General features: G+C 47.5%; 1 protein-coding gene across 3 annotated transcripts in view; it reads right to left on the bottom strand.

Moving 5' to 3' along the window:
* Positions 1-13,817, bottom strand: part of LOC119395873 (glutamate receptor ionotropic, kainate 2) — a 204,913-nt gene that overhangs the window by 18,038 nt on the left and 173,058 nt on the right. For all 3 annotated transcript variants that reach the window (XM_037662879.2, XM_049416801.1, XM_037662878.2), the window contains exon 15: positions 6,513-6,826. In XM_037662879.2, coding sequence (XP_037518807.1) covers positions 6,558-6,826 — 269 coding nt within the window. In that variant the 3' untranslated portion in view covers positions 6,513-6,557. The remainder of the gene's footprint in view (positions 1-6,512; positions 6,827-13,817) is intronic.

Below are 13,817 nucleotides of genomic sequence, written 5' to 3'. Positions count from 1 at the left end.
AGACCATTGCAGACATGCTGTCAATGTATGTGGCCATTGACCACAAGAACTGGGATGATATCCTCCCTTACGTAACTTTTGCTTACAACACTGCGGTGCAAGAAAGTACAGGTTTCACCCCATTCCGCTTAGTGCATGGTCGAGAGGTCACCACAATGCTCGACGCAATGCTCCTCCTCGACAACCAGGGACTGTTTAACACGGATGCTGCCACGTTCGCTCAACGCGCCGAGGAGGCCCGTCAACTCGCCCGATGCCGTATTGAGAGTCGCCAAACTGCAGACGCACGCCGCTACAATCTCCGGCACCGAGATGTTACCTTCAAACCAGGCGATGAAGTGTGGACCCCCATCCGACAGCGCGGCCGGTCAGAGAAGTTACTGCGGCGCTACTTCGGCCCCTACAAGGTTCTACGCCGACTCAGCGACGTAACGTACGAGGTTCTCCCAGAAGGCACCCCAAGACGTTCCCGTCGGCTTCCACAAACTGATGTGGTTCATGTTTCAAGGCTCAAGCCATATTTCTCGCGTCGTCAATCGAACGTCGAGTGACTTTGACTACAATGGCCACTTAGCTTCTTTCTTTTTGTTGCTTTTCTGCTTGTTATTATTGTGTCCCACTTTCTCTATTTACTTCTTCAGTGACTGCAGCATGTTCATTTTGCCTTACGGGCACAGTTGTTTCGTTTGTACAGTGACGTTTTGTTTTTCTTTCCTCCTTTTTTAGTGCGCATAACCAGCATCGAGACGATGCTTTTGTGAGAGAGGGAGTAATGCCACATGCCATCATGTATGAGCCATCCGCTGTGGCACGTACACGCGAGTGGAAGAAGAAGAGAACGTTGTTGTTGCTGGTCTGGTTCTGGGGAAGACGTCAACACCTGGCTGTCTGTCTTATTTCGCCCGTGACAATATCTTATTTCTTAATGGTAGTATTTATCTATAACAACATAGCGCACCAGTCGCATTGTTCATTGTTGAGCGGATGTTCTTAACTGCGTATCCCAATTAAGCGATTCCGAGAAGATTAATCAGATGCATTTAATGCCACATACGCTTTCAATGGTTTCCTCCCCATACCTAATTATTATGTCCTTTACAAGAAGGTTCTTTGCTTGAAATACAGTGGCTGTAGTTTTGTTTCTATTAACATTTATGCAAAATACTGTGCGACCACTGACATATGTACTGCAACTGCAATTTTCTTTAGAGGTTTATAGGTTTTTGTGTTGTTTTTGCTAGTAAGAGCATACTGGTTTAATGAACATAGGTCATGAAGTTCACCAGTCACATAGTGTCAATGTATCATTTAGTTAAACTAAAAATAACAAATGGCCTAAAATGATGCCTTTTGGCATATCGGAATTTATGGTAGTGGCATCACATAGGCTATCGTTGTGCGCTACAGTTTCTTTACGATGATGAAGTTCACCATGATCCTCGGCCTATTCTACGTCAATCGCATGATGAAGGACTCTCCTAATGATCTCAAATCTACCGTATATTGTGCGAGCTGATTTCATTTTGCGCCGGAGCACTTATTAGTTTCCTCACTCCACCTAACACGTGTCCGTCGTCGGCTGCGCCTTCCATCTCTTAGTATCAGGGATGCAAAAGCCAATATAGGATGTGGAGCAATTTTTGGAGTAGCAAAACGTTGCTTTCGGAGCATGAAGCCCCAAATTTGGAGCGGTTTATATAAGAAAATCACAGCATATCCACGTGGTGAATGATGATGAATGGGGCGAAACGAACTTGCGCTGCAGCACGGCGATGGCATTGGCGCGAGCGTGGTCCCTCTTGATGGAAGATATTGTGACTAGATTGTTTGAGAACCGCAATCTGTTGCACACACCGCAACTATGGCCGAAACTGTTATCAAGGAAGTCCCGCTGGAAGCGCGCGTCGGCGCCTTCGGGCAGAGCCCGCCTGATGCGTTTTGCAGCCACTTCACGTGCTCGCACAGCCTCGGGCTCTGCCTGCCGGTACGCGCGCTTTCTCGCCGCTTCGGTCCTTCACATTTTGAAGATCCGATTCGCGCAGAGCCGTACAGCTTCGGCCTCGCGGGCTCGAACGGCGGGGTCTTCTCGCCGCAGCCGTGCAGCTTGTCGCGCAGCTTCGGCTTCGCGGGCTCGAACGGCGGAATCTGCTTTGCGGCGTCGACGTGCGGCTTCGGCCTCGCGGGCTCTCACCTCAGGATTCTGTCTGCGAGTGCGAGCTGCCACCACCTTCCGTGGCCTCCGTTCCGCAGCCTTGTCTTCCATCTGGCGACTCCGAGCGACTCCGTGCCAAGAGGGAGCCTCATGGCGCGTAACTTCTGAAATGTTGTTTTCGGGTGTCGTTGAAAACACGAGACGTAGTAAAGAACCCACCCACAAGTCACACCGCACCCACTACCGCATTTTCCTGAGGACGCTCAAGGACAGATGGCACGGGAAAAAGAAAGCCTCCGACATACCACACGAGCTCTTATACCTCCGTGTGTGTCAGACCTCCCTGGTGGTTTAACCCGCCGAGAGGAGGTTACGTTGCGGAGGCTTCGTGTTGGGGTTGCGCTTACCCCATCCGTGACCACCCTTTGGGCGCAAAGGTACCGCGACCCGTATGGTACATCGTGTCCATTTTGCAACGCCCCAATCAGCGATGTAACTATCACACGCTTATTGTGGACATGCACGGGTCTACAATTAAGCCGTCGTCGTCACCTACGTGCAACAGGCCTCAGGCCTGGCCGACCACCCGACCTTGACCGCTGGATTAGTGGACCTCACCACCGCTCGTTACTGGACTTCATACACGAAGCAAATTTGTATGTGTATTTCTGAATCTATAATTATGCCTAAGGGCAGACTTTCGAAAAAAAGAAAGAAAGAAAGAACGCCACGCAGGCGAACACGCACGAGAGTGTCACTCGTCAACATCGCCTTCTTCTTCTACTGCATACCAGAACGCGCGCAGTAAAGCAGAAAGAATGCCACACAGGCGAACACGCACGAGAGTCTCACTCCTCAACGTCGTCTCCTTTTTCTGCTGCATACCAGAGCGCGCGCTTCTCACGAGCTAGAGGTGGCTACTACAACGCTACAAACAAACGGAGGATGGACAGACCCACGGCATAAGGAGCCTCGCCCCTAAAAGGCGGCTTTCTTTTAGAAAGGAAAACGAAAATATTTTCAAATAATTCGTCGCCAGACCTGTGCACACTGCATATGAACACGGCTATTCATAAAAATCAGTGTGTTTAACCACACCTCGGTGCAAACAGTGATAAAGTCCATATTACCATTTACATCGCCTGTCAACTCGACAAATACTGCAAAGAAAAACAAACTGGTACATGTTTTTGTTTGTTGTTTCTCAAGGATGCAGAAACGGCATACTCAGCTCTGAATAACTACCAGTAACTTTTCCAGACGTCTGCGATCCTACTTGGACTCGTAATCACACGGCGCGTGCACGCATGAGTACTTAAGAAACAAAATGTCATGTGTCCGGTGACAGCTACTACTAATAGCCATTTCTAAATCTTAGTACACATTTCTGCAAGACCCAGTTGTACCGCGGCGAAAGTGGCTTAAAAAGCGTTCGGCGCGCGATAGCACAAGGCCAGGAAATTTCACAACCGCTGTCCTCTTTTTCTTTCCATTCACGGGGGGCCAGGGTTAGGGCCTGCGCTTCTGGATTTGAGTGGATTACGATGCCCAAACTGAAGGCGGCCGAGGCGGCCTGCTTTTCTTGCTAAAATGAGCGCAACTGAGAATATTTTTAGGCTGGCCATGCATTTTGGCGCAGCACGGCACAATTTCAACAAATTTTATGATTTTGGCTTATCTTGGCTCAAAAATAAAGAATTGTATTAAATTGGCACGATTGGCGCAGTTGTTGCGCCATTCGAGCATACAATGTAGTGCTCAGTTAGAGTATCTCAGTCGACACTAGTAGTGCAGACTTAGGTGCTATAACTGAACACCACTTTTCTTCCCTACGCATTGCGTGACCTGCCCACGTCCACCAAGTTCTGTTGATGTCAACGATTATGTTGTCTACCCCGGCTTTCTATGTAATATATTCTGCTCTTTTTCTTACTACGATCGTTACGTCTATCGTTTTCCATTCATCTATCGGCTGCGTGGTTCATAACTTCGTCTCACGTTTGTTTGATATTCTCCAAGATTCTGCCCCATGTGCTAGTACAGTAAAATCTCGTTAATTGGTTGGTTGGTTTCTTAGGGGAATAGCTCAACATACTACGGGGGATCGGACACGAAGCGTGCGGCAGTAGACTTTGTGAAAAATAAAATGAAAGGAATATGCGAAAAAGATAATTTATAGTAAAGAAAAAATGTTGGGGCAATTTTGATTTCTTGCGAACTCGGTTCATTCGAGCTTACAGTTCATTCGAACTGACGCCCCGGTCCCGGCACAGCCCTGCGTATTTCTATTGTGAAAAACTCCCAGTAATTCGAACGTGTCGATATACACAGTGGTTCATTCAAACTGCGAGCCCCTGGTTTCCATTGCTCCTCGGAAAAGTCAGCCCAAAGTGATCACAATGTGTTGCACAACCAAACGAAACCCTATTTACTAGATATGAAAACCAACGAAACAGCAGCATTTCCCAGCAGATGAGAATACGGACGCTGCCCATTTGCGGATTTGCGTGGCACACAACGCTCATGGAGTCGGGACTGAAGAAACGCAAGCAAATGCAAATTGTAGATTGCTTTTAATTTGGATTGCGTTAACTCTGGCACGTAAATAAACGTGTTGAGGGGCAGAAATGGCGTTAGATATTTCCCATTAAGGCTCACTTCCCACATAAATGCATATCGGTGCTTATTTCTAACGTATCACCGACTGACCAATAAATTCTGTTCGCTGTTAGTGCTCCATGAACTTAATTTTTGTTATCACCTGCCACAAACGTGTAGTAGCGCCTAGTCCGCAGCAACGAGTCCAGAGGTGGCTTCTTTCGGTTCTGCACGCGCAGTGTGGTGCGATGCCCGTTCATTGTAGAGCCTGCCCGCTAATTCGAACTGTGCCTAATTCGAGCAATTTTATAGTCCCCTTCGCGTTCGACTTGACGAGCGTTTACTGCACTGGCTGTTTACAGTGGTTGTACCATTTCCGCTTTCGTGACAGCGGTAGGTTACCAGTTATGGTTTAGTAAGACTGACATATGGGCTAGTTAGTAAGGATTCACATTTACGAAACGGCGCCACGAAGTAAGACAAAAACACGAAGGAGCACACAAAACACAAGCATCAATCTGCTCTTGTGTTTCGTGTACCTCGTGGCGCCGTTTCGTAAATATGGTAATAATTAGGGATTGGTAATGTCGACCTTATGCGCACGTCACATCCTTATTGCTTGCCCAGTTTCCTCTTAATAACGAGACTTTCCTGTTTGTAGTCCCACACATACCCTTGCTAAGATTCAAAAGACTGGTTGCCAATTGTGAGCCTTTGTTCTTTGGCAAGGCTATTCGGCGTTATCTTTTCCAATGAGCCTATCCATTTCAGCGTTATTTTTCGAATGTCTTACTTTACTACTGTGATGTTTTTTCCATTCGTCACTATCATCGCTGAATATCGCAACACCATCTGCAAACCGTGGGTCACTGAGATATATTTCATTAATATTTATTCTTGCTACTTTTCCATCTGGACATTAGAAAAATCGCTTTAAACATATACTAATCAAACGCGGTGACACCAATGTTTCCTTAAGTAAGACACCTGTAGGGGGTTTCTAGATGTTCGCTAAGGTACTTATATATGCTTCAAGTGCGCGTTTTGGACCCAATCCGTCCAAGACTGCTGGTGTTTCTACTGAGTCGAAGGTCTATTCCTATTATAGGAAAACTATACAAGAGGGTTGCTGTACTCAGCAGATTTCTTAATTACTTAATTGATCGCATGACTGTGATCCTCTTTCCGAGGCCACCTTGCAGTCTAGGTTGCCTAATGCCCAAGGCATCTCTGATACCCCTTGAAATTTCCTTCGCAAATATTTTGTACAATAGTGAAATTAAGCTGATGCACGCATAATTATCCGTCTTTTTTACGTATTTTTTTTCTCTTGCGTTAATATAACGCTGCGCTTTTTCGAGATCACTGAAACGTTTCAAGTTTTGAGATATTGCGTTTAAAATGTCGGGACATTCCGAAGCACAAATTCGCCTCCATGTTTGAATGAATCCACCGTTATGCTGTGTTCTCCGGCCGCTGTTCCCCGGAGCATATTTCGTATGTCCTGTATTATTCTATCGGTAGGTACGTATAAAACTTCACTGTCTTCTTCCACTTGGATTTCACTCGAAGCTTGTGGTGCAAGACAATCGCAGTTCACAGGTCCGTGCAGAAGGCCATGACGTACGCGCAAAACCATTTGTATTTCATCATAACTTTAAATGTAAAAAGCAGGTGACCTAAGCGTAAATGTATATACAGGTATGTTTAACTAGTGCAACATTCCCATTCGTCATATATTTTATTCAAGCAGAAGCCTCACCACCAACACTTCCTTGACTGTGGCAAGTCCGCCCTAAGTTGCCAGTCAACTGCGAGCAGAGCGTGCCTTTATGAAGAATTCGGCGAAGGCTATGATGCAAGCAACGCCGAGGCCAGCAAGGAGGACAACGAAAACGCCACCCAATTTAGGCAAGCCCAGCTCACTGGCAGAACCTGGCCTAGACGGGCCATCCTCCTCCGCGCAGCGCCTGCTTGGGCTGTGTACTTTCCACCACCGCTCTTTCAGCACGTGCAGTGTCCCATTCTCTTGAAGGCGCAGAATGGCTGACGAAAAGAAGCTTCGGTACGGTGACCCTGTGGAAGAAGTAGGATGAACAATTGCAAGGGTCATTATTACTGCGACATTAAATCACATAGATCATAACTTGAATCACAGTGTTTATAATGTATGCGTACAATCTGCGTACCTTGTTTACTTAGCGTTATTGAGATGCATATCTTCTGAACATTGCTAGAATCTTGCTTGACTCGGAAACAAAGGAAATAAATGTGCGCTGATAAAAGTCACACCTCAGTGGGAAAACTGACACCGTCTTCTAAGCAAATCTATATTGTAGAATATTATATATATACGCTCATCGAAGCTTCGTTGCCCAGAGGAACAGTCGCCCCTGAATTTCATGGGAGCGAAGTTTTCTTAGCCGTAACGCTTTCGTGTAGGCTAGTTGGCGTGTACTTGGAACATAATATCATGGCTGCCCAAAAAAACGCGGACAAGGAAGAGTTGTCTTGGGCCAGTGCTGCGTACATTTCTTCCTTGTTCGTGTTTTTTAAGCGCAGCCATGCAATATTTTCTTATCCAAAAATGATGGGATTTTCTTACTGAACTACTGGGCACTGATGCTACTAGGGAACATGAAAACCAACATTTGAGCGCGTTGATACGGAATCATGATGGAAGAGACTGCCGATATTTATTACGAACGAATATTAGGTGGACGCAGTAGCGTTAGTGTAGTGAGTATTTTTTTTTCTTGAAAAGATTGTAATTCTGGTATATGTGACATTCTCAGGTTTCTAATAGTAACAAAAACTATCAAATGCTACACCCTGCGATGCACTATAAGCCTTGTGCATTAGTACCACCACGTTTATGCAAACGTGAAATCCCATAGTTTGGTGCATATTGACAACGATAATTTCTTTTAAGGTCGATGCCATTTAAAATGGATTCAATGTTTTGCGTATTTATGATATATACGAACGAAATCCCTTTTAAGACATGTAACCACAGTGAAGTGTATAATATAAGGTGTCCAACTGAAAAGCTGCTAATAACCCCAAAAATATACCGGTGAAACGACGATAACTACACATGCATCAAAATACCCCAATGTACTAAAAACATTCTACTGAGGTACACAAAAAAACTAGAAAAAGCAAGCTGTAGGAGGTCGATCGGTGGAGTCCGTCTACCATATTATTTGTGGAAGCGGCGATTTGCAGTGGCGGCTGGTCAGCAAGACAACATTGTGTCGTTCATCTTTTATAGCCTACAACAGTAAAATGACTAGCTTGCGCTTGGTTCATCTTCCTATTCATTCACGACATCCGCGAGTGTCTTACGCGGTTTCGCTACAGAGCGTAGGAGCATGCATATAATTCCTGATGACTTCAGTACACGGCTGGGACAGGAACCTTTTGGGAGTAAAAATACATTAGAGGACGATTTCATGTGTATGCGCAAAGATATCAAGACTCGCCATAAAACTGCATACATTTGACGTTGGGTCGCACACCCTCTGAATGAGATGCAAATTATTGTATCCGCGCTGAGTGCTTGTTGTGCCACTGTAAATGCAAGAGAATTCACTTATGTTAAAAGCACTTCTACATCCGAGAACTCTGCAAACTTTCGCGGTCATTTCTTATTTCTTCCTAACATCAAAAGACACAACTTCCATATCATAATTGTATTTTTTCAAAAGGTGATCCTTTCTCGGATGCGTAATCGTTTTTACTGCTACTTTATTACGTTAGAGTTTTTTTTAGCAATCTTAAGTCGCGTAAGTCGCACCCATATTTCTCCACAGTACGCTAAATTCGATGAAAGAAAGGGACGTATTATAAGACGCGAAGCGCAGTGAGATCAGAATATTCGTGAACTTTAGGATCCTGCAACGTGCAGCAGTGTTAATTATTTTGGTCGAGCCAATTAACAACGGAATCAGTAATGATATGAGGTATACGTAGTGAAACTTCCGTAATATGTTAGCTAGTCAGAAACGTTATCTTTCATCGAGTTAACGTCTCAATTACGGTCAACTTCTTGCGCGAGCTAATAAGGATCTATTTCGCTTTGAGAGTGTCAGTCGTGAGCTTGTTCTTGAAGGGCCGTTCAATTATGTTATATAATTAAAATAGCAAAGCGCACATATCGCCTTACACATGTCATAAATACCTAAGACTTCTGGCTAACTGAGTACCAGGAATTAGAAACGCTGATTTGCTTTCTAATTTTGCTAAAATGGCAAAGGCGTCCGATATATTTGTTTAATTTTGTATTTAAGGAGCTCCTAGCCAGATAATTTATTGCAATTATGATGGCAAGTTACTCTTTCACAATACTAAAAACAGAACTATTGCCGAGACAACCGTGGGAGAATAAATAAAGCTGCAAAAGAAAGAAATACATGTTGCGACGCATTCTCTTGACGTTCCCGCCAGTACTTGCCGCCGCTCAATAGATTCTGGCGACGTGTGCTTGGGCCTACATAAAAATCGCAGGGTCCCATACGCATTCACCCAGGACGACGCAAATGCCATGACCATCTTCTTCTTTTTCTCCTCAGTCGATGTCTATATATATATATATATATATATATATATATATATATATATATATATATATATATATATTGACACGGACATGTAGTGGGTATCTGGCTGTTGCGCGGCTAGTTCCGCCATTATTTGTGCGTGGCAAAGAGATCGCTGGTGGTAGAGAAAGACGAAGACGTGCTGCTCGATCGGAGCTGTTCCGCTGTTCACCGTGTTTCTACTTGTTTTCCTTTATTTACCGTGACAAACTGGTGGAGGAGCTGGGTACAATCCTAATGCGCTAGTTGTAATTCAAGACGCTTCAAGTTCCTGCCACCATTTCTACAATTCCGGAGGAAAGCCGGGCACTTCGCCACAACCGCCGCTTGTTAGGACTACCGCCCGAATTTGGTCCCTTGAGCCCGGCAATAATGTCCACCACAACGGCACGCCAGACGTAAGAGAGCGATATAGACCGACCCGCATCCACCCCAAACGTCGTCTACGCAGCTCGCATCCCGAAATCCTTTCATGGTGATGTGTTCGAGGACGTGGATGACTGGCTCGACCACTTCGACCGGGTCGCAGCAGCCGACGAGTGGAACGAGACCAAGAAACTGCGCTACGTCTACTTTGCACTTGAAGACTACGCTCACACGTGGTATGAGAACCATGAGCCGTCTATCACCAACTGGCAAGAATTCCAGCGACAACTACGTGAAACATGCAGAAATCCAGAAAGAAAAGAGAAAGCCGAGCAGGCTCTGCAGAGCCGGGTTCAGAAGCCAAAAGAAAGCGTAGCTATGTTTGTCGAGGACATGTCGCGCTTATTCAGACGCGCTGACCCAGGAATGGATGAGACAAAGAAAGTTCGACTCCTAATGCGGGATGTGAAGGAGCAACTTTTTGCTGGACTCATGCGCAAGCCCCCAATTACTGTCGATTAGTTCATCGCTGAAGCGACGACAATGGAGCGAGCACTCCAGCAACGCTCTCTGCAGTACGACCGCCAAGCTACTGTCGCCGCTTTGTCACCTTTCACCTGTGGACAGGACTTGGCAGCACTCAGAGAGCTTGTGCGGAGCGTTGTCCGCGAAGAACTCGAGAAGGTTCGCTCTACTCCTACTCAGCCGACGGTGACCGTACTGGGTGACATCACTTGAAATGAAATCAGGAACGTGACTCAACCATCGCTCGCCACACGCGTGGAAGCTCCTGTTCTCTCTTATGCCGAAGCATTACGGAGTCCTCAACCTCCTGTAGCCCGCCGCCCGACCTCTAGTTTTCCGGGAACGCCACGTCCATTCGTTCCTGCAAATGGGTACAAGAACACTTTCCAGTACGACGTCCCGCGCGAAGTCACCCGGAAATCAGACGTATGGCGCACCTCGGACAACAGGCCACTTTGTTACCACTGCGGCGAAGCGGGCCACCTGTACCGCCAGTGAGCGTATCGTAGGATGGGCCTTCAGAGATTTCACCCTAACGCGCGTCCACCAAGCAACGGGGAGCGCCCGCGCGAGATTACCTGGCAGCTCAGCAGCCATTTCCTCCTGCACAAGGCCGCCAGTCACCTTCTCCTCGGCACCTCAGCTCACCTAATCGTTACGCCACGCTCTCTGGTTTTCGAAACAGGTCCCCAAGCCCTCGCCCACGTCAGGAAAACTGAGGACAGCGACCTCCGGGGGTAGGGCCGCTGTTCATCGTTCTGACAAACATCCTCCGACACGACACGTTAACGACGCTCATTTGTCTACCACGCCATTCACTGATACCGACGCCGTACTTTCCGCCGATATTTCTGTAACCGTCGACAACCACCAGGCCACCGCTCTCGTGGATACCGGCGCCGATTGCTCCGTTATGAGTGGCGACTTCACGGCTGCACTCCGAAAGGTGACGACACCATGGAGTGGTCCCCAGCTCCGTACGGCGGGCCGCCATCTACTGACGCCGGTTGGCAGGTGCACTGCCCGAGTGCATATTGGTGCCTCGACCTTCATCGGGACTTTCGTCGTGTTGCGGGAATGCTCCAGGCAGGTTATCTTGAGATTAGACTTTCTTCGAGAATATGGGGCCATTATAAATCTCCGAGAGCTGCTGGTGACGTTTTCACGTAACGCAAACTCGCACGAATGCGAATCGCACACAATGACGTTGCGTGTATCCGACGATTCAGTGACCATACCACCCCGTTCGAGTGTGCTAGTTAACGTGGTGAGCGACATCAACCGAACCACTTTCGGAGTTGTAGAAGGCAATGTGTCAGTGCTCTTATCGCGTCAAGTATGCGTTGCCCGCGGCCTCATGGAACTGACGCAAGAGCCTGCTAAAATTCTACTGACAAATTTCAGTCATGAATACCAGCAGTTCATGAGGCAGTGTGTCATCGCTTACTTCGAAGCAACCAGCGACTCCAGAGCCAGCTTATCACTCGCGGAACACTCTTCCGGTCCTCACGACGACAAGCAGTCCACGGTTAAGATTGACGTGAACTCCGAACTATCGGCTTCACAGCAAGAGAGTCTTCGCTCCCTCCTGCTTTCCTTCAGTGACTGCTTTGCCACGACGTCTAAAATCAAGCAGACACCCGTTATGAAGCATAGAATCATAACCGACCCCAACGAAACACGTATTCGACAACATGCTTATCGTGTTTCCCGAAGAGAACAAGGCGCCATTCACGAACAAGTTCAACAAATGCTTGCTGACGACATCACTGAGCCATCTACGAGCCCATGGGCATCACCAGTTGTGTTGGTGAAAAAGAAAGATGGCACATTGCGCTTCTGTGTTGATTATCGCAAGCTGAACAACGTGACAAAGAAAGACGTCTATCCGCTTCCCCGCATCGACGACTCGCTCGACAGACTTCGACACGCCAGATACTTTTCATCCATGGATCTGCGCAGCGGTTATTGGAAAATTGGGGTCGATGACCGTGACCGGGAAAAGACCGCATTCATTACTCGTGACGGGCTCTTTGAATTTAAGGTGCTTCCCTTTGGATTGTGTTCTGCTCCTGCGACTTTTCAACGAATGATGGACACAGTTTTGTCAGGTCTGAAGTGGCAATCGTGTCTTGTTTATTTAGATGACGTCGTCGTTTTTTCAACGACTTTCGAGCAGCACCTTCAGCGTCTTCGGGCAGTACTTGATGCGCTCCGAACAGCTGGCCTGTCACTCAAGCCCGAAAAATGTCACTTCGGTTACGAGGAGCTCAAATTTCTCGGCCACGTAGTAAGCAGCGATGGAATTCGCCCAGATCCCGACAAAACGCGAGCTGTTGCTACCTTCCCAACCCCTGCGAACAAACAAGACGTTCGCCGTTTTCTGGGACTTTGTGCGTACTACCGTCGCTTCGTCCCGAACTTTTCGAAGATAGCAGAACCCTTGCACCACCTCACAAGAGACAACGTCGCTTTTGTTCGGACACAAAACAGCGCCAGGCTTTTTGCGAGCTGCAGCGACGCCTTCAGACGCCACCAATATTAGGGCACTTTGACGAAAATGCAGACACTGAAGTGCACACAGACGCAAGCAATATTGGCATCGGCGCCGTCCGTGTGCAGTGGCAAGAAGGTATCGAGCGAGTGATCGCCTACGCTAGCCGTACGTTATCATCGGCTGAATCTAACTATTTTGACCACAGAAAAAAATCACAGCATATCCACGGAGTGAATGATGATGAGTGGGCGAAGCTGCGGAGGTTCATCGGTAAACCGTGAATCTTCCGTGAATCCTGCCAAGTACATCATCACCGACGTGAGATCGGGCGCGTTTATACTAAAGGTTCGATGAGAGTTATGACGACTTGCAGCTCACTTTAATTTTACATGTACGCTGTGAATTTTTCTTCATCCATGCAGTAGTCCTCCGCCATGGTGCACCGGCCGTGGTTCTAACCGACAGAGGCATGGCCTTCACCGCCCAACTGCTGGAAGAAGTGATGACACTTAGCGGCACCGTACATCGCCGGACGACAGCTTACCATCCGCCAACGAACGGCCTAGGAGAACGGCTCAATAAGACCATTACAGACATGCTTTCCATGTATGTCGACGTGGACCACAGGACCTGGGACAGTGTCCTTCCTTTTGTAACTTTCGCGTATAACACCGCCGTGCAGGAAACTACAGGATTTACCCCTTTCCGATTGCTGCACGGCCGCGAGGTTACTACGATGTTAGACGTCATGCTTTTACCTGACGGCTTTGCGACCACCACCGAAAATGCCGCCCAGTGTGCGCAACGCGCCGAAGAAGCTCGTCAACTAGCTCGCTTGCGCATTCGCTCAAAGCAACATTACGACGCTCACAGGTACAACCTTCGCCACAGGGAAGTCGCCTACCACCCTGCAGACAAGGTGTGGATATGGAGTCCTGTGCGTCAACGCGGCCGGTCAGAGAAACTCCTACGCCGTTATTTCGGCCGTTATCGGGTTCTTCAACGCCTCAACGATGTCAACTACCAAGTTGTCGAAGAGACTGGTGCACGATCCTCCCGCCATGCAGCACAACCCGAC

The sequence above is a fragment of the Rhipicephalus sanguineus genome, chromosome 6, assembly GCF_013339695.2.
Source record: "Rhipicephalus sanguineus isolate Rsan-2018 chromosome 6, BIME_Rsan_1.4, whole genome shotgun sequence".
Lineage (NCBI taxonomy): Eukaryota > Metazoa > Arthropoda > Arachnida > Ixodida > Ixodidae > Rhipicephalus > Rhipicephalus sanguineus.
Note: the sequence above shows the minus strand (reverse complement) of the source record. Positions and strands in the feature narration are given on the sequence as shown.